Raw genomic sequence first — 25,637 nt, 5'->3', positions numbered from 1 at the left:
CCTTCGGGTTCACCGGTGGACAGCCAATAAAATGGTAAACCGTATGTGGAGCACCACATCAAACGGGGGATCATGTGGGAGAGCTGAAGATAGGTTGTGGGGACTTCATGATGGAGTAGGATATGCGTGCGGTATAACGTGGAACCGATATCGCTCGAGTCGAGCCGACAGATTGAGCTACAGCAATGCTTAATATAGCTGCGCTTGATGCGCTGAAACTATTTGATACACGGTCGCGTGTTCTCAAGGGTTTAGATCATAAATTAAGAATATCAAAAAAAACAGAACAATTAACTCAAGCATGGCTAATAAAGGCTTTGTGAACACGGTCGGAAAAGTCAAACAAGAGATAGGTAGTTCACGGTTGGAATTTATACGAAAACACAATTGACTGTAAGTAAACACAATGTGTTCTCAAGAGAACCAGCTCTTGACAAGATGAGGCATAAAACGGATGTCGTATTGAGTTTTGCAAATTATGAGACCGAGAATGCGTGCAGACCACGTACTTGAGACGAACGTGAAGTATAAGAAATAAAAAATAGGAAGGAAATGTACAAATTCGGGAACTGTGAGATCATAAGTATGCGGACAAAAAGAGGGGGGATAGCGAGTGATACAGAAAACTTTCTTGCCCAGAGGGACACTTGGACAACGAGGCCAGAACAGTAACTGTCCGAAGACCCTGGACATTCGTTGTAAAAAAATAAGGGGGAAAAATGCCGTTTATCGAGTGGTGAAGGACGAAAAGGAAGAAAACGGGCGAGCGTTGCGTACAATTCCTTTTTGCACCATAAGTTCAAGAAGACGACATGCGGGACGGTAATGGAGTCTTGCTGCGCGACGAGCATATTCAAACGCGATTGTAGGGTTAGCCTCCAGATGGCCAGTAACACCGGTCAGGTAAAGCTTGCCCAGGGTGAACATCGCAGGAGCCAATCCTCGATCCGCAGCTAAATGATAATACTGAATACCACGGAAGATGTCTCGACGGCATCCCTCGCGTCCGTGAACATAAGCATCGGCGACATACAGAGTACTCTCCGCATGTCCAAGAGACGAGGCCAGTTGCATGAGAGGGAAACACTTAGCCCGTTCACCCTCACGGTTGCGCAAGTAATACAACAAAGCCAATTCATAAGGAACATAATTATGCTTTTTTAAAGGCTTTTCCATGGCTAACTCGTAAAATACAATTGCTTTGTCATACTCACCCTCACGTTGAGCAGCAGTAGCAATGTTTGCAGCGGCATCAGCGCTATCTTCTGTTTCCATTTGCTCTCGGATTCGGACGACAAGAGGGCGGAACTGCTCCTGGACAGCCTCTAAGGGCAAGTCTGCAAACATGGCAGCTGACGCCGTTTGAAAACTAGCGTTGTCATCTTTAACGGCAGACGCGACCTCGGAGGCGCATCTGCAACGAACCTTGCGCTTTCCGCATTGGGAACAGATAGTAGGCGGTGAAGAGGAGCGGCGACGTCGATGAATGCTGAGACGTTTCGTTACAAACTCTTTCGCACGTCTTAACGAGAACGTGCGATGATGACGGTGCTGTTTAGCCGGGGCTTGAGAGCCGGCAGTGGAAGTGGATGCCAGAGTAGAGGTGGAGTTATTGCATGTTCCCGAGGGAGGAATACACACAGAAACAGCTCGAGGCCTAAGGGCTACCGAAGGTTCGACAGTTGCAGTTCTGTCAAAAGCGCTTTCAGGCCGCAAATGATGGCGATTGATGGCGGAGGACGAGGATGAGACATCAGAAAACACCTTGCCCGAAGAGCAGCTGGACGTAGTGGACGACATGCTGGCACTGGGAAAATGCAAGCCAACAACCGATTTAGGTGCAAGCATATTTTCAGGGCTTGTTGCCTTGCTCGGTGTAGGAGACGAGAGATCAAGAGCCTCCAACTCCTCGTTCAGTGCTTCTAGGGAATTCATTTCCAGTTTACGAGACAAATTACCGGTGGAAGCGCTTGCAGAGCGCGCGACAACCGTGAGTGTGGAATCTTTTTCAGCAGTCATAGTGTATAACAAATCAATTAACCAGACGCAATGAAATTGTCTGAGAGTGAAAAGAGAAAGAGAAAAAAAAATAGAGAAATGGACAGAAAGAGCGTGTGCTTGCGTGTAAAAGAAAGAGCGACGAGTTTCCAAAAAGAGAAAGAGATAGGAGTTGAAGAGGAAATAATTATATGAACCGCAAAGTAAGAGAGTGAAGGGAGTGTGTGTGCTTTTGTGTGTAAGGAAAAGCACGCAAGGTTGAAAAGAAAGAAAGATCCAGGAAAGCGCTGTGGAAAAGCTCTAGATCACTTTTAAGAGATTATGACACAATCGAAATAGGTCTTAACACAACAAAAGGTGCTCGCTGCACTGAACAAAAACCAAACGAGCAAAGAAGGATACTCAGATCTGCAAACAGCTCTTGGTGACAAACTGCACCGACGAGAACGCACCAACGACAGACAGGGGGGAAAGTAGTGAACGGCGATGTGAAGAAACGAGAGGAGGAATATTCCGGGAAAAGCAGCTGTGCAACTTTGAGACGCAGCGCAGATCAGCCACGTTGAACCTTGCTGGAGGCCACGTTGTCATGCGGCCAACTGGCGGTTCGAACGCCTTCCATTGCGAATCGTGCGCATCCACCTCCATCTTCAGCTCCGCCCCCCGCCCCTTCAGCCATCGAAGGTAACCGAACGGATCGGAAGGAGGAGAAAGCGGTTCGAACCGATTCCGTCCTGACCGCACATCTCAGACTGTCCGGAGAAAGGGAATTTGGTGTAATGGGTGTTGTCGATGGGGTCAGATGACGGCGCTGTAATCGTTATGTTGTGTTTCAATGCAGATCGTCAATTCTGAGCACGTAGAACGTGAGCACGCTCACGCAAGTAGGCGCTACTCGCACTAAATGGCGGTACCACGTTCAAGATTGTCTTGGATGTCCTTGGTATATTTGTCGTAAAACCGTTTGAGCTTAAGGTTAAACTTTTTGTTCCGTTCGTTGATAAACGTAATGTGATCGTCGTCGCTGCGGCCGCGACGCTTACTGTTTTTCATACGTTGCTGTTCTTGTCGAGTCATTTCTTCAACCAGCATGTCCACCCGGGCCTTGTCGGGCTTGTTGTGGACCCAATTCCACTCGTCCTCAGCATCTTCGTCTGCCTCTGTGACGAGTGCATTCGAAGGTGTCGCCTGATTGTTTTCATGTTTTGACTGTTTTGATTGCTTGTAAGACTGCACGTCGGGCTTCAGATCGCGCATCATACGCTGATAATCACGCTGGGCCTGCTGGTGATAATCGGCAAACGCGACGTTTTCCACGTTTCGACGTTTCCGCTGCAACCGTTGATCCCATTTTTCGCTTTCTTCAATCGTCCAGTCCCAGGCGCGTCGACGTTCATAGTCCTCACCGCGTTCCTCAGTTTCCAGCTTGGCCAATGCCTCTTCTGCCTCCATTTTCTTGCGCTCTAGGCGTTTTTCAAGGTCCGGATTCGCCTGCATCCGCTGGTGTTCCTGAATGAGTTCTTTTCGATTTTCCAGAGTCGACTGTTTCATACGCGAACGCAGCTCCTGTAGCTTCTTTTTACGCTGCTCCGACATGGATGTTGATGCTGTAGACGACGCCGTCAAGGAAGCGGCCGAGGAATTTTCAGTGTTTTCATTCATGTTTTCTTAAGAAAAAAAAAGGTGCAATTGCAGTTCTAGCGCAATTCCTTGCTTCCACAAGACGTAAAAGTTCCAAAAACGCGTCCGATGTTAATTTCTCACTCGTAAAAGTCCAAACACAGACGTTGGGAGAGGAAAGAAGTTTGGAGGTTGTTGGGATTTGTGAGTCGATGTGTTTAGGTTATTAGACGAACAAAGGACGGTGACCTAGGTTAGTTGGTGCGAAAAGTTAACAGTCACGTGAACGTCTATTCTGAGTGACGCAAGAATTAATGAATCTCCATTACATAATCCTCGTCACACACCTTAATCGCCTCCTCCTCCGCTACGAAAACACCAAGTCCTTCAGTTAGTGGGGGTCAATTGCGCACCCCCACGCACTCACCACCAGCAACCACGACAAGACCTCCCCTCTGGTTCCTGTTTGTTTAGCCATGTCGTTTGCGCCTGTAAACCCCAAACCCTTCTTACAGGGCCTCACCGGAAAGCCTGTGCTTATTCGTTTAAAATGGGGCCAAGAATACAAGGGCACCCTGCAGTCCATCGACAGTTACATGAACCTCCAACTGATGGATGCCGAAGAATGGATTGACGGTGAATCGACTGGACAGCTGGGAGAGATTTTCATCCGGTAAGACGCGTGCTGTGGACGACGCGTATGGGCGACCTGGGGACACATGTTCGTCTGCAACTGCTGTTACAGCGATCCCCGTTTGTCTCTAATAAAGACCCCATATGCCCCCACGCATTCCCCACTTTACCCCACTTGTGGTTTTGCTAACTAGTTTCTGCGTGCAGCTGTAATAATGTTCTTTGGGTTAGCGAGAGTGCTGATCCCGCCTCCAAACCGCAGGAGACACCGGCGTCCGCCTAAAACCTCACCACCAAAAACACCCCACATACGTGTGGGGTCACTGGAAGCGAGAACAGATGGGATAGAAAGACTGGGGAGGAGGAGTAGGGAAAGTAGGCCCGTTGCGAAGAGGAATTCGAAAGGACCTTTCTGCACGCCTTGCGACCTTCTCTTTCCCTCCATGGTGCCCTCTGCTCGTGTTCTTCGAAAATGTACTTAACGTTGCTACAATCTTTTTTACGAGAAATAAATTCTTCTTCTGTCGACAAAGTAAAGTATAAATGATTCAACTAGCTGTAACTAGAGAGTTATATATATAAGTTATAAGAGAAACAAATTACATGTTCACGGTACGAATAAAGTTTGGAAGGTTATCATCGTGTCTGCGTAAACTTTTATTTTCATAAGTGGTAGCTGAAGTCAGCAGAGCGGGCAAAATCAGTAACCAAAATCGTACTCTGCTGTCCTTGTTGCTGCCACATTCATTAGTTAATTCCCGTCCTAGCAAGCCAGCTGTATGGCGAAAACCGATTACAGCGTGCATCGGCCGGCGCTACACAAGACACGGTGGTACTTGAACGGCATTGCTAGACGCAAACGTATTGTCTAGCGCTGCCCAGTAGTGCATCACTAGGAGCAAGAGACCTCTTGAAGGAGGATCCGTAAGTTGGATAAGGTTTTTACAATGAATCGCTTTCCAGCGAAGGGTGAAAAAGGTGAGTGTCTGTATGATTGTTTTGCGTTTAGAAAAAGAAAATAAAAGCGTTTCGCAAAGACGAGGGAATTGTGCGTGCTGCACAAGACACTCAGGAAAACAACCATTTTCTCTCAATTACCGACAGCGCAGGGCTTTGCTTTTTTTCTTTTTTTTAGCTTCTGCAGCCATCAGGTATTCTTGGATAACGCCTACTCCTTACTGTGTCTTTTTGTCACGAGTAGGCGATTCACCAGACGACTCGTGAGACGAAGTCTCATCGTCTTCATCATCGCTACGCTCATCGCGAGCTTCGTGCGAGAAGATGGCGCGAAGGGCAATGCGGATGATGAAGATTGACCAAAAGCCATTAATGAGTTGCAGACAGACGAACAGACCAAAAGTGATGTACTGGGAAATCCAACACTTGTACTGTCCGGCTGCCCAGTCCAATTCAAAAGGACCAATAGTCTTCATAGTTGTAAGCAACGCGTGCATAAAGCGGAAAATCTGGTAATGGCGCATAAAGAACCAGATAAAGATAAACGTTGCAAATGATACATACACCAAAGGTGTGTTGATGTAGTTGAGTACCTTCGTTAAGGCGAGGAAGACGTCCGAAACATCCATCGTAATAAAGGTAGCCACACCGATCCACGTAAAGTGGAAATAGTAGCTAAGGCTAATAAGGGACAGAGTGAGAATGTGATGAAACACGAGCTCCTTGTAGTCCTTACGAGGCTTCTCGAGTTGCAGTAGCAACACGAAAGCTTGCTGAATCCAATATGCAGCCTCAATTAGGTAAAACGCCTTGAAAGAAGCAAAGTGCGTCTTGTGAGGATAGTTGGTCCAGAAGGCGTCTGTGTTGAAAAACCACAGATCCGTCGTGTACATGAGATACAGACCCCAGCAACCGACAATGGAAAAGTAAATGAGCGTGTATGCCTGTTCAGAAAACCGTTTCAGTTTTCCGGGCTTCAGAACCTTAAAGTGTCGTCCGATGGGCTCCAAGATCTCCTGCATTAAGAACTCGCGTGTAAACGCAAAAAACAAGGCATAGAAGAGGCAGAAAACGAAATCCTTGGGACCCTTTCCATACATGACGGGATCATTTGTTCCCGGAACACGATAGCTTAAAAAGATACCGTGCCTTACGAAGCTATGCTCGGGGTTCATTAAGTACAAACCCACGGCACCAAGCAGCAGTGTAAGAGGGACAATCCAAGTCTTTTGCTTACTTTTCTTCACCACTTTTTCTGCAGCCTTTCCGACAAGAGACTTGGCGCGTCTACGACGTCGCTGTGGTCTCTGCGTATGCATTGTCGAAAACGAACCTGCAGAAGTGCCAGGAATCTACAAACATTACTGTTAGCAACGGAACGCGTTGAAAACAAAATAAAATAAAAACATCGGTTTCAGGCAAGGAGAACGAGACAACAGACGCGCTCCATTCTTGTTATTATCGGCAACGCACTGAACAAGCATCCACGCATTTCCGGGGTGTTTTTGACACGCGAACACGAGAAAAACATGTTTTCTCTTCTTCGTTACGCGTTCTGCTTAAGGTTTTGGCAGGTGCTCCTCGTTAAAACGAACGGTAAGTGCTTTAAGGTGTTCTTCGTTATTTTGGAAACCACATTATCTCGTTCCGAGAAAAACTCAATAAAAACTGCGCCTAAATGGCGTTGTTCTTGCGCAAAACCCTGTTTTTAGTCGGTTACCTACATTTCCTAAACGTTGTGGATGATTTTCATGCTGCTCCTTTTCCGCAATCGCCCCGTTTACAGACATTGTCGTTCACTGAGAGAGCGTGGTTGTTGGTAGATGGGCCGTAGAGGGTGCAGAATACCATGGATTTATTTAATTACGTGTACTGGTACATTAAGATCGACATTAACACGCGAAGTGGAATGATCATCTACGGACTCGGTACGTCAGTACCGAAAATCGTCGGCGGCGGAATAAACACCAACGCGCGAAAACAAGATAGATGACATCTTTTGCCCCTGTGCGACGCACGTGGGACCTAAATTAAACACGTGCAACACTAAACCACGTCCCACCAATTACAGCACTGCTCTATACGAGAAAGAGGAAGATCCCATTTTCGCCGATTCATAATATACAAGAAAACACAGATGCACTAGAGCATCAAGAACACAGAAACGCGTGTAGCTCTGAAATAGTGAGCTTGCGCAAAAGCGCTCCTGCGCAATCAGCCATGTGCGCATCCGCAAGTATTTTCATAGAAAGCTGCTACTTGTCTCATTCCGCCAAACAATGTACTGTGAACGTGAAGTCAGACGACGTACATCGCTGTATACACGCTCACCAGGCAGCTCAGGCAGGAAGATTAGGCAACGATAAAAAGTGACAGACGCCAGCGCTAAATAACGATTCTGATCGGAAACAGTTAACGACGCTGAAAAAACAAACACACGAGATAGAATACCTTTAAGTGATTTTAGCCAGGGATAAACGACATCCTGCGACCAAGACGCGACGGCGAAGATGCAGTACGTTCGTTACGACTTCTGGGCCCTGGACAACCGCTTGCAAGGATGTTCATAGATACGAGATGCCTATTTGTTTAATGCGACCAAGTTACCGAATAAAGCCTAGATCATTTCTGCAAGAATTAACGAAAGACAGACAACACTGTCAAAAGCAGGCAGCATTGGTTTACCATGTCCAGCTTTTAAAGCAGTCTCATGGATATACCGGAGGGAAGGATTGTGTGTAAGTGCGTAGGAGGAGGGTTGTGCGTACAGGGGAATGTGGGTCTGCGGGAGAAAGAGTAATAAGTCGATCTAAGAATAGATTTTCTGCTCAGTCTTTTTTGTAAGTCATGAAAAAGGTCAAACTGTACCATCACAGTCGACCCCGCATTGCATAACTTTTTAGCTATTTGCAATATGCTTATTGACTCCATTCGGCAGAAGCACGGCTGATACCGGACAGAACAGCCTTCAGACCGGCAGAAGTAACATCGGCATCGATACCGACACCCCAGTAGCTCTTGCCCTCACACAAGACCTCGACATAAGAAGCAGCCTTCACGCCATTACCGGATCCAATGGCATGCTCACTGTACTTGCCAATGTCGAAGTTCAGGTCAAAGCTGCGGCACAAACCGTCAACCAAGGCGGACAAGGGGCCGTTGCCATAACCCTCGACAACACGACGAGAGTCAGCATCCTTGACGCCCTTAACATTGACAACACACTCAATTTGCTTCGACTCAGGACCACTGCTGCGAAGGGTGTAGTCTTGCAAAGAGAAGCGGCCGGGGAATTCGAGGAAGTAGTTGGTGAAGAAGAGGTCACGAAGCTCAGCAATGGTCAGCTCCTTAGCCTTCTTGTCACTGAACTCCTTCACGGCCTGGCCAAATTCAACTTGAAGAGGGCGGGGAAGGTCAAGGTCGAAGTTCGATTTCAAAAGGTAGGCAACACCACCTTTACCGGATTGAGAGTTAACACGGATAATGGCGGCATACTCAGAGTTAACATCGTGAGGATCGAGAGGCAGGTAAGGAATCTTCCACGTGGGATCAGTAGCCTTACGCTCATCATACAGCTTCAAACCCTTAGAGATGGCATCCTGGTGAGAACCAGAGAAGGCTGTGAAAACGAGGTTACCAGCGTAGGGGTGACGAGGGTGGACATTAATCTTGTTGCACTCCTCACAAATACGGATGACATCCTCCAAGTTGGAGAGGTCGATCTTAGGAGAAATACCTTGGGTGTACAAGTTGAAAGCGAGAGTGACAAGATCAACGTTACCAGTACGCTCACCATTGCCGAACAAACAGCCCTCAACACGGTCAGCACCGGCGAGCTGACCAAGCTCAGCTGCGGCTACAGCGGTACCACGGTCGTTGTGAGGATGCAAAGAGATGCATACCTTCTCACGCTCAGTGATGTTGGTGTGGAAATGCTCGACCAAGTCGGCATATGTGTTAGGAGTAGCCATCTCAACGGTAGCGGGAAGGTTGAAAATGATAGGGTTGGCGGCCGAGGGTTCCCAAGCAGCCTTCACTTCGTTACACACGTCCAAGACAAAGTCGGGTTCGGCATCAGAGAAGCACTCGGGAGAATACTCGAATCTCCAGTTGACGCTGTCGTCAGAGTTCTTACTGTATTGACGGACAGTCTTGGTACCAAAGATAGCCAAGTCAAGAGTCTCCTTCTTAGAGTTCCGGAAGACAACGTCACGGAACAGAGGAGAAACGGCATTGTACAAGTGAATGGTGGCATTCTTGGCACCACGGAGACTTTCCACGGTACGCTTAATCAAGTGTTCACGAGCGGGCGTAAGAACTTGAATCGTAACGTCATCAGGAATCAAACCGGGAGACTCAATCAAATGGCGGACAAAGGCAAAGTCAGTCTGGGAGGCACTAGGGAAACCGACCTCAATTTCCTTCAATCCAATGTCACAAAGCATCTTGAAGTACTTGAGCTTCTCAGGACCAGTCATAGGGTCAGGGAGAGCCTGGTTACCATCACGCAGGTCGGTAGACAACCAGCGAGGAGCCTTAGTGATAACGCGGTTAGGCCATTGACGGTGAGGCAGCTTGATACCCTGGAAGGGCTTGTACTTCTTAGAAGGATCTTTCAACATTCCCTTGACCAAACGGCCAACGGCGTCAAAACGAGAACTCATATTGTTCAAACTTCGTATATTTGTACAATTCAGTATAGTGAATGTGCTAATCTCCTCTTAGAGAATAAATGTACTTATGAAGGTAATCCGATCGTTTTCCTTAAAGAACGATATGAAAAAAATCCGTCCCTTGAAAATCCGGGGTAATCCTTCTAGATGCAGTCAGAGTATGCAAAAAACACACTGGGGTAACCAAAAAATAGCTCAGTACTGTACGACAATCGCAACGATTGACTTTTCCGACAGAACAGGCAGCAGCAGGTGGTGGAAGCAGGCTCAAGCAAACACTAATTTTAAATAGCTTGCAGATGGTGGCGATAGAAATAGGGTAGGGTTGTGACTGCCACAACATCAACTGGTGTGGTTGTTTCACCCTTCCTGCCCAAAGCCTTTACCTTGATCGATCAAGATGAGTGTTGCACAAGCCAAGGGAGCTAAAAAGACTGTCCAAAAGGGCATTCACAACAAGTTGGTTCGTAAGGTCCGTACCTCTGCTTCCTTCCACCGGTAAGTTTTATTTATATCAAAAAGACGCGACACGGAATGGTGATTGGATAAGACGCTTGGTTCGGTGGCTGTTGATTGTCCAGTAGTAGTTTTGTAGTGGCATTCGATGGCTGCACGTTTCGTTAACCGGACTGTGCAAGTGGTCAAGATCGCTGTTTTGTGGGTCTTTTTTTTGGTTGCTTTTCCTTTTCTTTCGCTAACTTTGTAGCCCCAACACTCTTCGTCTTGCTCGTAAGCCCAAGTATGCCCGCAAGAGTGTGAACCATGCCACTCGTTTGGATGAGTTCAAGATCATTGTCAGTCCCGTCAACACCGAGTCTGCCATGAAGAAGATTGAGGACGACAACACCCTTGTCTTCACTACCCACTTGAAGGCCAACAAGCACACCATCAAGGCTGCTGTCAAGAAGTTGTACGACGTTGAGGCTGTCAAGGTGAACACCCTCATCCGTCCCAACGGTACCAAGAAGGCTTATGTCAAGCTCTCTGCTGACGCCGATGCCCTCGACGTTGCCAACAGAATTGGTTTCCTTTAAACGATTTAGTTCGGATACTTAATGAAGGTGACTGTCGGTAAATATGAGTGGTTTTGGTTACCATGTGAGTCGCGTGTTTGTTTACGAGGTTTGTAAGGTGGGCTCGCACGTTAATCAGTGTTTGCGTAAAAGGGCTTGGATTTTTGAAATACGGCATTAGCTGGCGTGGATGTGTTGCAGGATGTCTTCTAATTTTGTTTCGTAAAGTGGCAGTGACAAGCGGTTTAAAGGTATTTCTCACCGCGACGGTCTTTTCGTATAAGATACAGGGCGATAATGCCGCCGGTGACACCCATAAGGAAGAGCAAGAAGTTAGTGAAACGGGAAGAGGAGTGACTCTTCATGGCGAGCTCCTTCAAGTGTTGCGTCTCGGCTTTCGTGAGAGTGTTGAGTGAGCTTTGAGAGTTTTCGTATTTGTTAACCGCATTCTGCAAGTACTCCTCGAGAAGGCGAATGTGCTGTTGGTTTTGAACGAGCGTGTCGTACAAAGCATCATACCCCTTGGAGGACTTTGTTAACGTCGACTCATCGAGTCGAGAAGCAAACTCGTAAACAGACTTTAGCCGTACGGAAAGTTCGTTCAAGCGGCTCATGACATTGTCCATGCGGGACTCAAGACGCGAAAGCTCGCCTTTGAGGAACTCGTAGTGCATGTTCAATTCCTTGTTGAGCTGAGAACTCATCACAGCACCCCCGCTCGGGGCGACAGCCTGAGGTTGTTCTACAGCAGACTGGGGCAATTTTACTGCATAAGCGTCACTCAGATGCAACGAATCGATTTTCACAACGTCGTTCTGGCTCGCAGATGCGGAAGTGAGACCAAACCAAAAGTCCGTTGGCAACGCAATTCCCGGAGCTTCAAAGCACTGTTGTCCATTGACGTCAAGTTTGAGAACATTGTGTTCGTAGTGCAAGTGGGCATCGTACAAGGCGGAAGGGGAAGCGGACACGGGCTTGTCGATGACACATTTTGCAAAAGCTTGCATATCAGGATCGGTGTACAGAGAAAGTTGCAAGGATCCGTCGTTCAAATGACCACGAACTGTCACTTTACCAGATGAATCGACGGTGTACGTAATGAGCAAACCATCCCAACCGTCTTGACTGCCGACGATTGGTCCCGACACACCCTTGTTTCTCGTGTACCACATTCCTGCGCTGCTTTCAGATGACTCCACGATGGGAAATATCATCTCTGCTGATAAATCCCAGCTTTTGAAAGAGTTTGTAGATGAGGTCCACAGTCCACCGGTTCGGTAGCTGCGACCGGAAACTTGTGTCAAAGCGATAGAGGTATCAACAACCTCAGCACCCTCAGAAATCGTCCATTCGTGGGGAAGCTGCTTGTCCGAGCGTTCAAAATTTAGTTGATCTGGATTTAACGCAGCATAGCCTGTCCCCAGACTCGCAATGCCGGTGAGAATGGCAAATATAGAAGAACAAAAATGCATGACAATGTGTGACGCGGGCAAAAAAACTTTGTATGTGAGTTTAACGCAGGCTCACTTTCTTGCCAAAAAAAAGCCAAAATCAGTTACAGATGAGGAAGAAAAAAGACTCCAAAACAGTCAATGTTGGTTCAGGACGCGCTGAAGGAAACGATAACGCTTCTAAGTTAAGTGTTTTAGCAACTACTGCTCAGTTTATTAGACACGTGGAACAAGGCAAAGAGATCGGTTTTTTTCCCGCGACTTCACGTGAAATGACTGTTATACCTTTTTGACTTGCAATATTACAAAATCCGCCACAAAATCCAAGACGAATTGAGCTTTTCAGTTACTCGTCAGCTATTCTCCCACTGTGTGGTTCTTCCTCCGCCAGGCATATGCCTGGGTACTTCTAAGCACGGGGTTGCCATGCCGACGTCGTTTACGAATAAGGTTAGTGGGGCTCAAAACCTTAATAGTAAACTACGTCATACTGGGCTCATCTCGGAACTACCGATGCGGGGGCAAACGAGTGTCGTCGTCTAAAAGTGGTACGTGGTTATGCGATGGATAACATGCAGTCACTTTTTGTCCGCAGAAATACGTCGTGTCCCTTCATCTACGGGATTACTCCGTATGAGTAATATAAGCTGCTAACGCACGGTGTTATAATAGTCAAAGAAAACACGTTCATAGCTTAAACATCCGAGGCCTGAGTTTCAGGAGCCCAACTCACACGCATCTCGTGTGGTCTGACGTATCCTCGCTTTTTCGCCTCTTTCGCCTGCACATCTTCCGGTCCAATCATTATTCCCGCGGCAAATCTTATTTTCTAATTCCCCCGGAAAACAACTACTTTTTCTCATTTTTAGTACGCACGTGCACCTACTACGTAATTGCGGTGTTGAGGAGCCGAGAACGGTAAACCACATGCGTGTGCCATCAGGCTCACCTAACCTACCAGCAACCAAACCCAACGTATAACGTATTAGACGAAAATTACTGTTCGTGCCGAGTTCTTTGGTAGTTTACATTCAGTAGCTGTTTCTTGGGCCTTGACACTCACTTTTGGTCTTTTTTAGCGAATTGGTTTACTAGGAGAGTCTGGTGCCTCTGAGACCACTTGCAATCCCGAGAATCAGTGCTAGGAGTTTGCTCAGATTATTTTATGAGCAGTGTTTATTTATTTTTTGAGAATTCTGCTCTGTCTGAATTACAGGCTACGGTTATTGTTGTAAAGTGATCAGTGGGCTTTGCAGAAGGAAAACACAAACAAGTCTCTCTCTATCGCTGTATTCTACTGAATAGATGGAGGGCACATATACTAGCACACCTCCGAGACGTCGGCCTGTAAATGCTGGCTATAGTGGGCAGCCAATCCCAAGCATTCAGGTTGTTCAGCCGCCAAACGCTGCTCAGGCTTCCGCAAGTCACAGGATGAACCCTATAGATTCTATTATGGCACCTCAACGAGCGAAGAGTCTTTCTCGAGCCATTCCAAAGGTTCCACCGCATCAAGGAGAACTGAACGTCAAAAGACAGGCTTCTCTTCAAGCGCCGGCTCCCAGATCTCAAATGGGGCCTCGTGGAGGCAGTCTTCGTGTTCATACTGGTGCTGCAGCAGAATCTTCGCTTCATGGGGAACGACGCCGTCCAGAGAAACGAAAAATAATTGGCAATTACGTACTTGGGAAAACAATTGGTGCTGGTAGCATGGGCAAGGTTAAAGTTGCGCATCACATGAAGGACGGGGAGCAATATGCTATTAAAATTGTTCCTCGGCTGCACCCAAATGCACCCCGGCCGAATGTATCACCTCAGGAAGCCGAGAAAATCGCCATTACTGAGAGAAGTAAAGAGATTCGCACTATACGAGAAGCAGCATTGGCGACTCTCCTTAGACACCCCTATATTTGCGAAGCTCGAGATGTTTATGCTACGGCTAATCACTACTATATGGTATTTGAGTTTGTGGATGGAGGCCAAATGCTTGACTATATAATTTCTCATGGAAAGTTAAAGGAAAAGCAAGCAAGAAAGTTCATTCGTCAAATTGGCAGTGCGCTTTCGTACCTTCATCACAATTCTATCGTCCATCGAGACCTGAAAATTGAGAACATTTTAATATCTAAAACCGGTGACATTAAGATCATCGATTTTGGTTTGTCCAATCTTTACTCAAGACAGTCAAGACTAAAAACTTTTTGTGGCTCACTTTACTTTGCGGCACCAGAATTGTTGAACGCGCAGCCGTACATTGGCCCAGAGGTGGACATCTGGAGTTTTGGCGTTGTTCTTTACGTATTGGTATGCGGTAAAGTTCCTTTTGATGATCAAAATATGCCTGCTTTGCATGCGAAAATCAAACGTGGTGCTGTTGAGTATCCAACTTGGATTAGTACCGAGTGCAAAAGCGTCCTTTCCTCGATGCTTGTAACGGACCCTAATAAGCGTGCGACATTGGATGAAGTACTCAACCACCCATGGATGGTGCGTGGTTATGATGGTCCGCCGTGTTCTTACTTGCCGGAACGACACATTTTGACGCTGCCTCTGGATCCAACTGTCGTTCGTGAGATGTCGGGATTCGATTTTGGTCCTGCGGACGTAATAATGCGCGATCTCACAAGGCTTGTTGGAAGTGATGCCTATCAATCGCTAGCCAAGTACGATCTATACTCATCTGCTACATCACCCGAAAAGAAGCGTTCTTTCTTTGAATTTAAAATCCGGCATGCTAGTCATGATATTGAGAACCCTACTCTCTCTTCAACAAATACCACACATGATGTTCTGGACGCTTACCACCCTTTAATTTCTATATATTACCTCGTTCTTGAAAGACGCCAGCACGATAGAGGGGTCAGTTGGCAAAACATACATTCACCGAAAAATTCTTCAAATACGCCATCATCATCATCGCCTTCCGGTACCGGTTTCCCTCCCATGCACAGTTTACATCCCACTCCAGAGGCAAAAGAGATTGTCACTAATAGCGACCCGACTTCAGAACTTGTTCGTGCTACTTCGAAGTTGACAATTAGCAATCCCATTCCGCTTTCCGTGGGACAACAGCAGCAGTTCTCTCGTGAGACCACTGGATCTGTTACTCCGCCATTAGAAAAGACGGAAAAGAAATCGGGAGGACTGTTCCGCCGATTCTCGTCTAGAAGAAAGAAGTCAAAACAAAGTCTGATTTCCGTTAGTTCTACTGGTACCGACGGCTCTAACACGGAAATACCTAGTCCAACCTCTGTGGCTGCTCAGCGCATCAAGATTGGTTCAGCAAGCAAGCCTCCTGTCTCCGCTTTGAACAAGTACTATAAGACTGCCGCAATTGGACGATCTACTTCTGTTAATGAGAGTCAGTATAGACAAGCTAAGATGGAAAGACAACGGAATGAGACTCAAGTTAACGCATCTGCACCAGTTACTGCGAACAACAATTATCTGTCTCCCCCGACAACGAACACCAGAGCACAACTGTTGAATAGTCGGGGACGTTCCGTTGGCCATATGCAAGGATCTGAGTACGCAGAAAAGAGAAGGGCAAGAATTTTGAATGAAACGATGGGAATACCGGCTGGTGCTACGTCTGGAATTGAACAAACAAAACCTGAGGAAAAGATTGAGCCTATTAAACCAGTGTTCCTGAAGGGTTTGTTCAGTGTTTCTACCACGTCGACCAAGAGTACTGAGTTTATTCAGCGAGACCTTATACGTGTACTGCGCTTGCTCAACATTAAGTTCTCGGAGATAAAAGGCGGCTATTTGTGTATATACAACGAGAATTCAGCAGTGTCCTCACCGAGTACCAAGAGCGGACAATTGGCTCCCCCAGATGTCACACAGGAGGCATCATTGGATTTTATTCCCGATGCAGCACCTGTGGACGACATGTCTCCGCGGGGGTCGAAGGATGTGTGTTTTGAAGTTTACATTGTTAAGATTCCAATTTTGTCGCTGAGAGGCGTTTCGTTCCACCGGATAAGTGGTGATTCTTGGACATACAAGAATTTGGCAAGTCTCATTCTTAACAAACTGAGACTTTGATTTGAAACAATATTTATGATTGATAATGAACTCGAGACTATTATACTATTCTCTTACGAGCACAACATGGGTTTTCTTGTACCTCACCACTCATTTTTGTTCTTTGTAATGCATAACAGCTACTGAATTTTAGCGTTAAGAATTTCATTCTTTTGCAAAGATCACCCATTATACTCTTTCTTTAGCAACTAATTAGAGCTGTTTTTATTATTAAATAATGATCACTTGGATGGATCGCTTGCAGGCGTTAAAGACTGTCTAAGAACGGATGCTATGAAGTTGTCATATGTAGAGTACGTGATATTTGGCGAGGCTATTGTGTGATCAGCGGTTTTCTTCACAATTTCTACCCTGGTGTGGGTGAACATTGAATTGAATGTTTCTCTGTCTGTTGTAACAATTCCGTCGTTGGCTTGAATGACCTCTTTCACGATGTCGATTTTCTTTGGAGGAATGACTGATGGAAGTATTAGAACGACGGTGTCGTGAAGAAACCTATGTTTTAGATTAGATTTAGCAGTCAGTGTCTCCTCCATAGATATGGTAACATTGCTGTATGCTAAAGGTTCCGTTAACACGAAATCCTCTTCAGCAAGTTTCTTATTCGCATCAACACATGCAAAGAGCCAAGATAACTGAAGGATGTATTTCGCATAGGGAAGTGCACACAAAAACTTTTTGGTTTTTACGATTTTTGGTGCTATAAGGTGAGTGCATTGTAGGTAATCATCAACGATCATGATGCCAAGCTTCCTCAGCCTTTGGAGAAAATCTTTGGAAAACGGAGAAGTGTAACCTGTAACAATTGCAACAACGAGAGAAGACGATGCTTGCAATTCTCGTAACAATTTCTGTGGAGAAAAGCTCGGTCTATTTCCCCAGTAATCAAGACGAGAAGTTTCCATGTCATAGAATACAGAATAAGGAATTGGTTGTATTTTAAAGTCAGCCCCATCTTGAACAGAATATTTTGGCTCATCTGCCTCGGGAACGGTAAGTTCTCTATATGCATCTTGAATCCATTCATGATTAACAACAGTAATACCCCAATCCATAGCAGCAAGATATTTGCTACTACTTGTGCTAAGAATAGTTAGACATGCTTGTTTCGGTAGGGAAAACATACTTTTGGGCCAGCAAAATATTAGTCGATTTTCGTAAGGTTTTCTGAAAAGTTGCTCCAGAACAGGAAATCAAGTAGGCTAGAAAATCACGTTTCCTTCGAGAAAATCCTGTGCAACTAATTTCCATATCCTTTAATTTATTAATGCCGCCAAAAACTCGAGGAAGATAAAGAGGATTGCATAATGGCTGAATCCATGTTTCAGTCTGAAATACACGCAACAGCCAGTAGAAACTTGCAACGGTTTTCTTTACGCGCAAAGCACGATAATACTCTTTCCCATACCGATGATGACAAATATATACATGAGCATCCTCCCAATTTTTTTTAACCGATAAACCAAAATTGTCACATAGAGTTAGTAATGCGAGTTTAAACTCCTCCGAAGAACTGGCAGCCTTTCCAAAGCATATAGACAAATCGCGAAAACAAGATGGTCGTGTATTAAGCAAATCTTCATAAGTAGGAAGGGTCTCACGCAATGGTAATTTATACATGCTTTCATCACGTATTTCAAAGCAGGCCAACGAGTGGTACATCCTATGAATTAGTGAAACTGTAAAATGAACAAGACATACCACTCCGGAGTAACTATCATCACTTTGTAATTATGTTTCTTCTTGTGCATATAGGAGGAAATACTTTCTTTACTGTACGTAACAAAATGGGTTGTTGATGATGAAATGGAAGATGCGATTCGACCATGAAACTGCGAGACTAAGAGCTCAATGACTTCCATGTCTCCAGGAAATACCTATGCGTTAGTATATTAATAAATAATACTACATGCTGCATTGAATCATTTACTTACGCCATCAAACACGAGTTCTAAGCCAAAAAAGGTAAAACATGAACGCCATAAAAATGGACGTATACTACTTGTTAGCATCAGAAAGTAGTAAGTATCTTCACCATACTCAACAATTTTTCCCTGCTGTACACAAGAATGAATCCATGCGCTCTGTTCAGCCGCTGTTAGTAATTGCATAAAGCGTTACAAGAAACACACCTTTACTAACGGTATATTTGTTTGACCAATGTTAGTGCCTAACACTGCCGGTGAAACATCTGTAATTATAAAGTCGATAGCCAAGAGAACGTCATTATTTGAAAAAGAACAGGCCTTCCCGAAGAATGATTCAAAAACCAATTTCTACCCGAATTAGAACTCACAAAGCTTAATGTACACGAAAATATGGTAGTACTTACTGTTCCTTCGCAGTACAGAAAAGACCCGACAAGGTCCTCGAATAAATTATTCCTTGCAGAATCGGTCATGCTAGAGTGATTCAGTTTAACAAAGTAGTTTCAGAAAGCAAAGATATTATAGAGATGGAGTTGCTTTATTTAAGGAAGTAATGGGGAAACCAAAAAAAACTTGAATATTAGCATGGAGGAATGGTTTTGGTTTGTGATTTTTTTTGCTTTGTTAGCTGAACGAGATTAATAAGTTGTTATATGAAAAACGTAAAGCATGTATTACATATAATACAGGTTAATAATATAAATCTGGAAGCAGAAAGCTATGTCTTAGTTCGTGGATTTTCGCATTGAGTGGCCGAAGAGCTAACATAGGGCCTTACCCTAGGGTCCACACTGAGTGTATTATATTCAACATTTAGCCATTCCTTAATCAAACAAGCTCCTATATAAACAGTTATTTGTCGCACGTGTGAACGATACTACGTCAAACTTAAAAAATATGGCCAAGAAACAGAAAGCGAGGTTTGAAGGAAGAATGTTAGAATTCATTATGCTTACCATGTCGATGTAGAATCTTAATCAAGCTTCTTTCCTCAGCAGGCACTGGTTACTTTTATGTTCGAAGCCGGGCTCGGACAGCACCGAAACTGAATTTCATTAAATATGATCCTAGGTATTACAGGCCAATTTGGATTGTCAACATTAAGTGTCCAGAAACTTATACTAACATGCGAAGGATTGGTCGAAGAGTCATATTTAACGAAGCGAAAATGAAGTAAACAGGAATTAGGCAAATTATTATGTAATGGATTTAAGATTTGTGAATAAGCAGAAGTTATCTTATGTATAAAGAAGACAATTAGCATGTTTATAAAAAAAAGAGTTCTTTCTTAAGCTACAATAGTCCCCATTGTTTTATGTTGCTTATTTTCTTTTAGTTAGAGCAAGTTACTATCAATAAGATGCTTATAGAATGTACATAGTAAGTGTGTTTATTTCTTTACACAGTATTTGTTCCTTTCTTGTTATAGAATATAATTTTAGTATTGCATTTAGTAAGAGGCGACTGTTTGTTTGCTGGATTTATGATATATAGATTCACGGCTGGATATTAATTCGGCTTGTCTTATGTTTAGTAAAGTAATCAAGAAAATAATTAATGAATTGAAAACGCATTATGTTTTCTTTTGTATAAGTTTCTTGCTCTAACCTATAGTGCTTAAATTGTATCATTTCATATTCTCTTTTTATATTATTTTATATTATTATATATGCTATACCAAAAAGTCATTCATACATGAAATGAAAGCGCAGAAATATTTTATGACAGTACACGGTTACAAATCAATTTCTAGAAATAATAGTTTGCCCAAATCATATTCCTCTCAATTGTCAACTTTATTGTCCTGTTCTCTTTTTTTTCGTCCTCTCCACATCACAATCCGAAATGTCCAAAGCGACCAATTTAAACCAGCTGGGCTGGAAACCTGTCCAAATTCCAGACAAACTCGATGATTTTGAGGGACTTTTAGAGCTTGAGGAGCTTGACGGTGTAGAAGTTAAATATGAATCTGCTGGAAAATTAAAAATGCCGGTCTATGAGGTATGTTCCATTTAATTCTGGACTATTAACTAAACATTAAAAGCTTGTGAAACCCGACACAGATGCAAAGAAGTCTGCGGAGGAAAAAACTGATAGAAAGGAGGCAAAACAGAATAGCAACCTGAAAAGAAAGCAGTCGCCGGAAAGTCAAGAAACCAATTTAAAGAAGAAGCAAGGAAAAAAATCTAAGAAGAACAAGGCAGAGCGACAATTAAAGTCGGAAACAGGCGGAGATGATGCAGAAGAAATCGAGTTCACTGGATTTGGCAGTGAAGATGATTCCGATTCAACAACTCAAAAATCTCATTCTTCGGCTAGTGGCAACGAGTTTCAAGCCCTTGAAGATGAGGATGAAGCGAATGCTGTGGACGTATCAAAATGGTCAAATATTCCCTTGTCAGCTGCCATTCTCGGTCGGCTTTCTAAACTTGGTTTTTCAGCTCCAACACATATTCAGGAGCTGGTTTTACCTGTAGCTATGGCCGGTTCTGATGTGATTGGTAAAGCAGAAACAGGTTCCGGTAAAACCCTTGCTTTTGGAATCCCTATTTTGGAACATTGTTTGCGGAATATCAATAAAGGTATTCAAGCTTTGATTATGGCTCCTACCCGTGAGCTTGCTCAACAAATCTATAACCATTTGGAGCAATGTAACCCATCGACTGACATTCACATTGTTACCGTCACTGGTGGTTTGGCTATTCAAAAGCAGCAGCGCTTGTTAGCTAAAAAACCATCCATTGTCATTGGCACCCCCGGCCGTTTGTGGTCCGTCATTTCGAGTCAAGGATTCGACGAAGAGTTTAAAAATGTTAAAATGCTTGTTCTTGATGAGGCAGATCGCTTGTTGCAGAAGAATCATTTTGAAGAGTTACATAATATTATTGATTTGCTTGGTAACCCCAAACAAACAAATCGCCAAACATTCATTTTCTCTGCCACCTTTGACGCTCACTTGCAAGAGAATTTGCGTAAAAAGCAATTAATTGACGGAAACGATAAACAATCCATGGGTATGAAAGTTATTTACATATAATCACTAACATTCTTCAACAGGCTATCTGCTGAAACAAATCCATTTTCTTGGTCGCCCTGAGTTCTTGGATGCAAATCCCGAAACATCTGTCGCGACAAAGGTAACTGAAGGGTTAGTTGAATGCATTCCCTCGCAAAAGGACCTCTATCTTTACTACTTTCTACTGCGTTATCCCGGAAAAACAATTGTTTTTGCCAATGGTGTGGAAGACGTCAAACGGGTTACCCCATTGCTGAAAGAACTTGGTGTTAAGGCTCATTCGCTTTACGCTCAAATGGAACAGAAAAAACGTCTTCAAGCATTGGAACGGTAAGCAGTCATGTTACCATTAATTATTTGCTAACGAAGTAATGACAGGTTTAAGTCGGAGAAGGATGCTATCCTTATCGCTACAGATGTTGCAGCGCGTGGTATTGATATTCCCTCCGTCAAGCATGTTATTCACTATCATGTTCCACATACAGCTGACATGTACATTCACCGTAGTGGTCGTACAGCTCGTGGCACTGAACAAGGTTTGGCTATTCTGATGTGTGGTCCCAAGGAGTTGAACCAATTGAAGAAATTACTTTACCGATTGAAACGTAATTTGGACGAATTGACCACATTCCCGGTGGATGTGGAACTACTTGGACGGTTTCAACCCAGAGTCGATTTGGGTCACAAAATTGTGGATTTAATGCGTCAAGATGGACGATTGGGTCGCGAAGAAGCATGGTTAAAGGCCGCCGCTGAAGAACTTGGTTTGGAATCGTCCGACGATTCGTCTGACGAAGACGGTGGTCATAGGTATGTATTGACAATGCGAGAACATGTTCTCTTGAATTAATGCTTACGATAACAACACTAACCTATCCCCTTATAGCAAAAAGCAGGTATCCGCGACTCAAAGACATCAAAAACTTCGCGTACTGCGAAGTGAGCTGCGCGAGTATCTAAATGAGGAAATCCGCGTTGGATTTTCCAGTCGTTACCTTACCAGTGGATTGGTAAACATGGCCGATAAGCTTGTTAAAGGTGAACAGCATAAGACTCTCATTGGACTAGATACGCAGGAGGCTATTGATGTTTTGAAGCGTAAAAAGAAGGCAAAGCCTCAACATTAGCAAATAGGTAACAGCACGGTTGCTGAATTGGTTATTGGGCACATCATAATTTTTTTGGGTTCTTTAAACTAATAAAATGGGTATAACAGTGGAAATTGATTGAATAAAATAGACAGATATGCCGAAAATATTGATTGATACAGTACCAACTTCTATTTTGCTCATGGTTTGTGAGGGTTTTTGGCTATATGACATCGAGAGTCTTTTGCTTTTATGAGCAACATTTACAGTGCCAATTCAATCTTAAGTTTGGAATGCTCCTCTAAAATAAAAAAGATAAGATAAACGTGACAAGTTTATTTCTTTCGCACGACCTTTAGGTCGGCGAATACTCACAAGAAAGTTCAGATCTCGATCTAAAATCACGAAAAATGAAAATTTTTACAAAAAGGCGCATGCGCTTCTCTCCACTGCTGACAAAGCATCCGGTATTACGAAGATGTTTCGTCTGTCAACTCGATGGAAAATTATCAGATAACTTTTTTACCGCTATCTGATGAAAATCTGGCGCGTGACGGGGTTTAGTTAAGATAATTCGACAAAAAAGCGCGCACATGATGAAAGGAATTCACGTGTTCACACTAATACCCAAATTATCGTGATTCTAGGTAACACGTTTGTCGGCTTTAGGGGATGATGCGACAAATTCTGGTAACAAAATGGGAAAAGCCGACTGAGCGAGGATTGTCCGTGTTCAGACGATGTGACACAATTGTTGAATTTTTTATGAATTGATATCTTTTGGCATGATTTTCCAGGGCTTTGCTATGGTATAAATTAGTTACAAATGCTTGCCTTTCTTTCGTCAAATATCTTGATTGAGTTGCAATCTTCAAAGTAACGAAGATATTTGGGTCTAATTAGATTCGCTTTACAAAGTGTTCTTCTTGCTGCATCAATCAAGCGCTCAGTTATTAGTCTCCTATTGCTGCTATAACAGCATAAGTTTCGCATTTTTAGACTGACCTACGAATACTTCTTATTTTTGTTGATTATCAAAGACAGTCGGAATAACGATGCAGAAATCAGAAGGTGTCATAAACAGGGGATTGTCATTTATGGATCCAGAGTCTTTTAGACCGCGTCTGAACAGCAAAAGCGAAAATAGTGGAAACGATATCCAATTCGTTGATGAAACTTCTGACTCCACTAAATCAAATGAAAAGGACAAGGATACCAAAGAATGGACGCAAAATATATCACCAATTGACAACCAGAATGAAGTCGATAATAAGGATGATTCGGATATTAGTTCAACACAAGAACTGTCCGGTGTGGAAAAAGCAAGAAAATTGCGTGAATTATGGTCGCGCAAGAGCATGTATATTGCTTATACAACTGTGTTTCTCCTTACATTCGTTCTCAGCTTCCAAATGCAAGTATACTACTCACTCTATGCTTACGCTATCTCGTCTTTTCGCGCTCATTCGTTGGTCTCTACTATAAGTACTGTTGCCAGTATCGTCAATGCTGTTATGAAACCACCATTGGCAAGAGTATGTGATGTTTTCGGTCGACTGGAAGCTTTTACTATTTCTGTTGTTCTGTACGTCATTGGCTTGCTCCTTATAGCCTGTTGCAAAAATGTCCAAACATATGCCGGCGGCGTTGTGATGTATAACGTTGGCTACTCTGGTATGGAGTTCATCATAACTGTGTTTCTGTCTGATACATCGAGTCTTGCATCAAGACCACTTATGATTGCCATTAACAGCTTGCCATTTGTCGTTACTGTTTGGATTGGTCCCTTAGTTGGACAAGCGTTTTATAAGCATTCCACTTGGAGATGGGGTATTGGTTCCTGGTGTATCATTGTTCCCGTGTGTGCGTTGCCATTCTTTATCATTTTCTGGATGCATCAAAGAAAAGCTACCAAACTTGGTCTTGTAAAGCCAGCGACTGCAATCAATCCGCGTCGTTTGTTCCATCAATTCGATGTTATCGGTATCTTTTTCATGACGGCCGGTTTCTGTTTGTTGCTAATCACTCTTACTCTTGCCGGTTATAATGGTAACAAATGGAGACAAGCCCGCTACATTGTTATGTTTGTCCTGGGTGGTGTTTTCATTGTCTTCTTTGTGGTTTACGAAATCAAACTGGCCAAATATCCTTCTATTCCTTTCCGTCTCATGCGAGAGCCCACAATTGCTGCCTGCTGTACGATTGCATTCTTGTTATATTTCACTTTTTACTGTTGGGACAACTATTTGACTAGTTTCCTTCAAGTGGTACACTACACTACAATTAACTCTGCTGGTCACATAGCCAACACATACTCGTTTGGAGCATGTGCTACTGCCATTATCGTCGGTATCCTTGTCCGTGTTTTCAAACGTCAAAAAATATTCCTTTTGCTTGCTGTTCCTCTGACCGTTCTTGGACAAGCATTAATGATTCGCTATCGTGGTACACAATACAACTGGGCTTACCAAGTAATGCCTCAAATTTTTGTCGCTCTTGCAGGTGGTACTATCATGACTTTAATTGTTGTGTGCATGCAATCTGTTGTTAAGCAGGAATACTTCGCTATTCTTACGGCCCTGTTGTATACTGTCATTTCTACCGGTGGTGCTGTTGGAAGCTCCATCTCTGGTACTATTTGGATTAACATGATGCCATCCCGACTTAAGCGATACTTACCTGATGCTTATAAAAACCAGACCACTGCTATTTTTGAAAGCTTGGTCACTCAACTCAGCTACCCGCGTGGCTCGGATGCCCGCAATGCCATCATCCACGCTTATGAAGATGTTCAGCGAGTTCTTACAATTGTCTCAACCGCCTTCTCTGCCATTCTTATTATCCCTGTCTGGTTTGTTGCTAATCCCAAGCTCTCCTCCAAGACAGTTTCATTGTTTGAAGACGAGAAACAAAGAAGAGGACAAATTGCTTAAAATACCGGGGGTTTTTCTCTTTTATTTATTTTTCATTTCCTGTGAGTGAGATTGTTTTATTTCTCCTATTATTCGTTTTGTCTTTTTTGCTTTTAGGCAAGTGACTGGGATCATTGGCACTAGCGTAAGCTTTTAATGAATATACATTGGTTTCAATGTCTATTCCAGCTTTTTTTTTTACACCTCCCAGCCTGTTTAGTGTTAGAGAATAAATTATCTAAATACATTTAAAGTTGGTATCTTTCTTTAGCGATTGAAAAGCCCGTCTGCTTGCTTT

General features: G+C 43.9%; 12 protein-coding genes across 12 annotated transcripts; 6 read left to right on the top strand and 6 right to left on the bottom strand.

Annotated features, from left to right (window-relative positions):
* Window positions 1-212: 212 nt before the first annotated feature.
* Window positions 213-2,495, bottom strand: SJAG_02845 (chitin synthase regulatory factor Chr1). Its single transcript, XM_002173998.2, has one exon. It carries the CDS (start codon window positions 2,017-2,019, stop codon window positions 727-729), a length of 1,293 nt encoding a protein of 430 aa, XP_002174034.1. The 5' UTR covers window positions 2,020-2,495; the 3' UTR covers window positions 213-726.
* Window positions 2,429-3,814, bottom strand: SJAG_02844 (SYF2 family splicing factor). Its single transcript, XM_002173997.2, has one exon. The coding sequence runs from the start codon at window positions 3,658-3,660 to the stop codon at window positions 2,899-2,901; it is 762 nt and encodes a 253-aa protein (XP_002174033.2). The 5' UTR covers window positions 3,661-3,814; the 3' UTR covers window positions 2,429-2,898.
* Window positions 3,815-3,955: 141 nt separating this feature from the next.
* SJAG_02843 (Sm snRNP core protein Smf1) lies at window positions 3,956-4,861 on the top strand. The gene is made up of 2 exons (XM_002173996.2): window positions 3,956-4,291; window positions 4,459-4,861. Exons 1-2 carry the CDS (start codon window positions 4,095-4,097, stop codon window positions 4,532-4,534), a joined length of 273 nt encoding a protein of 90 aa, XP_002174032.2. The 5' UTR covers window positions 3,956-4,094; the 3' UTR covers window positions 4,535-4,861.
* On the bottom strand, window positions 4,713-7,077 carry SJAG_02842 (sphingosine N-acyltransferase Lac1). Its single transcript, XM_002173995.2, has 2 exons — window positions 6,933-7,077; window positions 4,713-6,560 (listed from the first exon to the last, which is right to left on the bottom strand). Exons 1-2 carry the CDS (start codon window positions 6,996-6,998, stop codon window positions 5,427-5,429), a joined length of 1,200 nt encoding a protein of 399 aa, XP_002174031.2. The 5' UTR covers window positions 6,999-7,077; the 3' UTR covers window positions 4,713-5,426.
* Window positions 7,078-7,175: 98 nt separating this feature from the next.
* On the bottom strand, window positions 7,176-10,113 carry SJAG_02841 (2-isopropylmalate synthase). Its single transcript, XM_002173994.2, has one exon. It carries the CDS (start codon window positions 9,870-9,872, stop codon window positions 8,127-8,129), a length of 1,746 nt encoding a protein of 581 aa, XP_002174030.1. The 5' UTR covers window positions 9,873-10,113; the 3' UTR covers window positions 7,176-8,126.
* A 119-nt stretch (window positions 10,114-10,232) lies between these two features.
* SJAG_02840 (60S ribosomal protein L25) lies at window positions 10,233-10,973 on the top strand. Its single transcript, XM_002173993.2, has 2 exons — window positions 10,233-10,379; window positions 10,588-10,973. The coding sequence occupies exons 1-2, from the start codon at window positions 10,282-10,284 to the stop codon at window positions 10,913-10,915; spliced, it is 426 nt and encodes a 141-aa protein (XP_002174029.1). The 5' UTR covers window positions 10,233-10,281; the 3' UTR covers window positions 10,916-10,973.
* SJAG_02839 (lectin family glycoprotein receptor) lies at window positions 10,907-12,718 on the bottom strand. Its single transcript, XM_002173992.2, has 2 exons — window positions 12,631-12,718; window positions 10,907-12,549 (listed from the first exon to the last, which is right to left on the bottom strand). Exon 2 carries the CDS (start codon window positions 12,364-12,366, stop codon window positions 11,140-11,142), a length of 1,227 nt encoding a protein of 408 aa, XP_002174028.1. The 5' UTR covers window positions 12,367-12,549; window positions 12,631-12,718; the 3' UTR covers window positions 10,907-11,139.
* Window positions 12,719-13,248: 530 nt separating this feature from the next.
* On the top strand, window positions 13,249-16,643 carry SJAG_02838 (CAMK/CAMKL/KIN1 protein kinase Kin1). The gene has a single exon (XM_002173991.2). The coding sequence runs from the start codon at window positions 13,651-13,653 to the stop codon at window positions 16,393-16,395; it is 2,745 nt and encodes a 914-aa protein (XP_002174027.1). The 5' UTR covers window positions 13,249-13,650; the 3' UTR covers window positions 16,396-16,643.
* On the bottom strand, window positions 16,491-19,067 carry SJAG_02837 (hypothetical protein). Its single transcript, XM_002173990.2, has 8 exons — window positions 19,002-19,067; window positions 18,728-18,951; window positions 18,528-18,671; window positions 18,436-18,479; window positions 18,330-18,393; window positions 18,097-18,272; window positions 17,522-18,058; window positions 16,491-17,478 (listed from the first exon to the last, which is right to left on the bottom strand). Exons 2-8 carry the CDS (start codon window positions 18,794-18,796, stop codon window positions 16,617-16,619), a joined length of 1,896 nt encoding a protein of 631 aa, XP_002174026.1. The 5' UTR covers window positions 18,797-18,951; window positions 19,002-19,067; the 3' UTR covers window positions 16,491-16,616.
* Window positions 19,068-19,081: 14 nt separating this feature from the next.
* Window positions 19,082-19,731, top strand: SJAG_02836 (mitochondrial 54S ribosomal protein YmL39). Its single transcript, XM_002173989.2, has 3 exons — window positions 19,082-19,243; window positions 19,293-19,394; window positions 19,458-19,731. The coding sequence occupies exons 1-3, from the start codon at window positions 19,221-19,223 to the stop codon at window positions 19,498-19,500; spliced, it is 168 nt and encodes a 55-aa protein (XP_002174025.1). The 5' UTR covers window positions 19,082-19,220; the 3' UTR covers window positions 19,501-19,731.
* A 372-nt stretch (window positions 19,732-20,103) lies between these two features.
* On the top strand, window positions 20,104-22,593 carry SJAG_02835 (ATP-dependent RNA helicase Mak5). Its single transcript, XM_002173988.2, has 5 exons — window positions 20,104-20,324; window positions 20,368-21,337; window positions 21,381-21,669; window positions 21,718-22,149; window positions 22,226-22,593. Exons 1-5 carry the CDS (start codon window positions 20,169-20,171, stop codon window positions 22,464-22,466), a joined length of 2,088 nt encoding a protein of 695 aa, XP_002174024.1. The 5' UTR covers window positions 20,104-20,168; the 3' UTR covers window positions 22,467-22,593.
* Window positions 22,594-23,175: 582 nt separating this feature from the next.
* On the top strand, window positions 23,176-25,598 carry SJAG_02834 (siderophore iron transporter 1). Its single transcript, XM_002173987.2, has one exon. It carries the CDS (start codon window positions 23,483-23,485, stop codon window positions 25,358-25,360), a length of 1,878 nt encoding a protein of 625 aa, XP_002174023.2. The 5' UTR covers window positions 23,176-23,482; the 3' UTR covers window positions 25,361-25,598.
* The last annotated feature ends 39 nt before the right edge of the window (window positions 25,599-25,637 follow it).

This window comes from Schizosaccharomyces japonicus, assembly GCF_000149845.2.
Source record: "Schizosaccharomyces japonicus yFS275 unplaced genomic scaffold supercont5.1, whole genome shotgun sequence".
In the NCBI taxonomy this organism is placed as follows: domain Eukaryota; kingdom Fungi; phylum Ascomycota; class Schizosaccharomycetes; order Schizosaccharomycetales; family Schizosaccharomycetaceae; genus Schizosaccharomyces; species Schizosaccharomyces japonicus.
Note: the sequence above shows the minus strand (reverse complement) of the source record. Positions and strands in the feature narration are given on the sequence as shown.

Excerpts from the sequence above, each read along its gene's own strand:
- SJAG_02837 (XM_002173990.2), bottom strand. The coding sequence starts at position 18,796 with ATGACCGATTCTGCAAGGAATAATTTATTCGAGGACCTTGTCGGGTCT. Across the intron at positions 18,672-18,727 it reads TTCTGTACTGCGAAGGAACA|AAATTGGTTTTTGAATCATT; the intron begins GTAAGTACTACC and ends TAATTCGGGTAG. Across the intron at positions 17,479-17,521 it reads AATATTTTGCTGGCCCAAAA|CACAAGTAGTAGCAAATATC; the intron begins GTATGTTTTCCC and ends AACTATTCTTAG.
- SJAG_02836 (XM_002173989.2), top strand. The coding sequence starts at position 19,221 with ATGGCCAAGAAACAGAAAGCGAG. Across the intron at positions 19,244-19,292 it reads GCCAAGAAACAGAAAGCGAG|AATCTTAATCAAGCTTCTTT; the intron begins GTTTGAAGGAAG and ends ATGTCGATGTAG. Across the intron at positions 19,395-19,457 it reads TTCATTAAATATGATCCTAG|GATTGGTCGAAGAGTCATAT; the intron begins GTATTACAGGCC and ends TAACATGCGAAG.
- SJAG_02843 (XM_002173996.2), top strand. The coding sequence starts at position 4,095 with ATGTCGTTTGCGCCTGTAAACCCCAAACCCTTCTTACAGGGCCTCACC. Across the intron at positions 4,292-4,458 it reads CTGGGAGAGATTTTCATCCG|CTGTAATAATGTTCTTTGGG; the intron begins GTAAGACGCGTG and ends TTCTGCGTGCAG.
- SJAG_02844 (XM_002173997.2), bottom strand. The coding sequence starts at position 3,660 with ATGAATGAAAACACTGAAAATTCCTCGGCCGCTTCCTTGACGGCGTCG.
- SJAG_02840 (XM_002173993.2), top strand. The coding sequence starts at position 10,282 with ATGAGTGTTGCACAAGCCAAGGGAGCTAAAAAGACTGTCCAAAAGGGC. Across the intron at positions 10,380-10,587 it reads ACCTCTGCTTCCTTCCACCG|CCCCAACACTCTTCGTCTTG; the intron begins GTAAGTTTTATT and ends CTAACTTTGTAG.
- SJAG_02838 (XM_002173991.2), top strand. The coding sequence starts at position 13,651 with ATGGAGGGCACATATACTAGCACACCTCCGAGACGTCGGCCTGTAAAT.
- SJAG_02842 (XM_002173995.2), bottom strand. The coding sequence starts at position 6,998 with ATGTCTGTAAACGGGGCGATTGCGGAAAAGGAGCAGCATGAAAATCAT. Across the intron at positions 6,561-6,932 it reads ATCCACAACGTTTAGGAAAT|ATTCCTGGCACTTCTGCAGG; the intron begins GTAGGTAACCGA and ends TAATGTTTGTAG.
- SJAG_02839 (XM_002173992.2), bottom strand. The coding sequence starts at position 12,366 with ATGCATTTTTGTTCTTCTATATTTGCCATTCTCACCGGCATTGCGAGT.
- SJAG_02834 (XM_002173987.2), top strand. The coding sequence starts at position 23,483 with ATGCAGAAATCAGAAGGTGTCATAAACAGGGGATTGTCATTTATGGAT.
- SJAG_02845 (XM_002173998.2), bottom strand. The coding sequence starts at position 2,019 with ATGACTGCTGAAAAAGATTCCACACTCACGGTTGTCGCGCGCTCTGCA.
- SJAG_02841 (XM_002173994.2), bottom strand. The coding sequence starts at position 9,872 with ATGAGTTCTCGTTTTGACGCCGTTGGCCGTTTGGTCAAGGGAATGTTG.
- SJAG_02835 (XM_002173988.2), top strand. The coding sequence starts at position 20,169 with ATGTCCAAAGCGACCAATTTAAACCAGCTGGGCTGGAAACCTGTCCAA. Across the intron at positions 20,325-20,367 it reads TAAAAATGCCGGTCTATGAG|CTTGTGAAACCCGACACAGA; the intron begins GTATGTTCCATT and ends AAACATTAAAAG. Across the intron at positions 22,150-22,225 it reads GACGAAGACGGTGGTCATAG|CAAAAAGCAGGTATCCGCGA; the intron begins GTATGTATTGAC and ends ATCCCCTTATAG.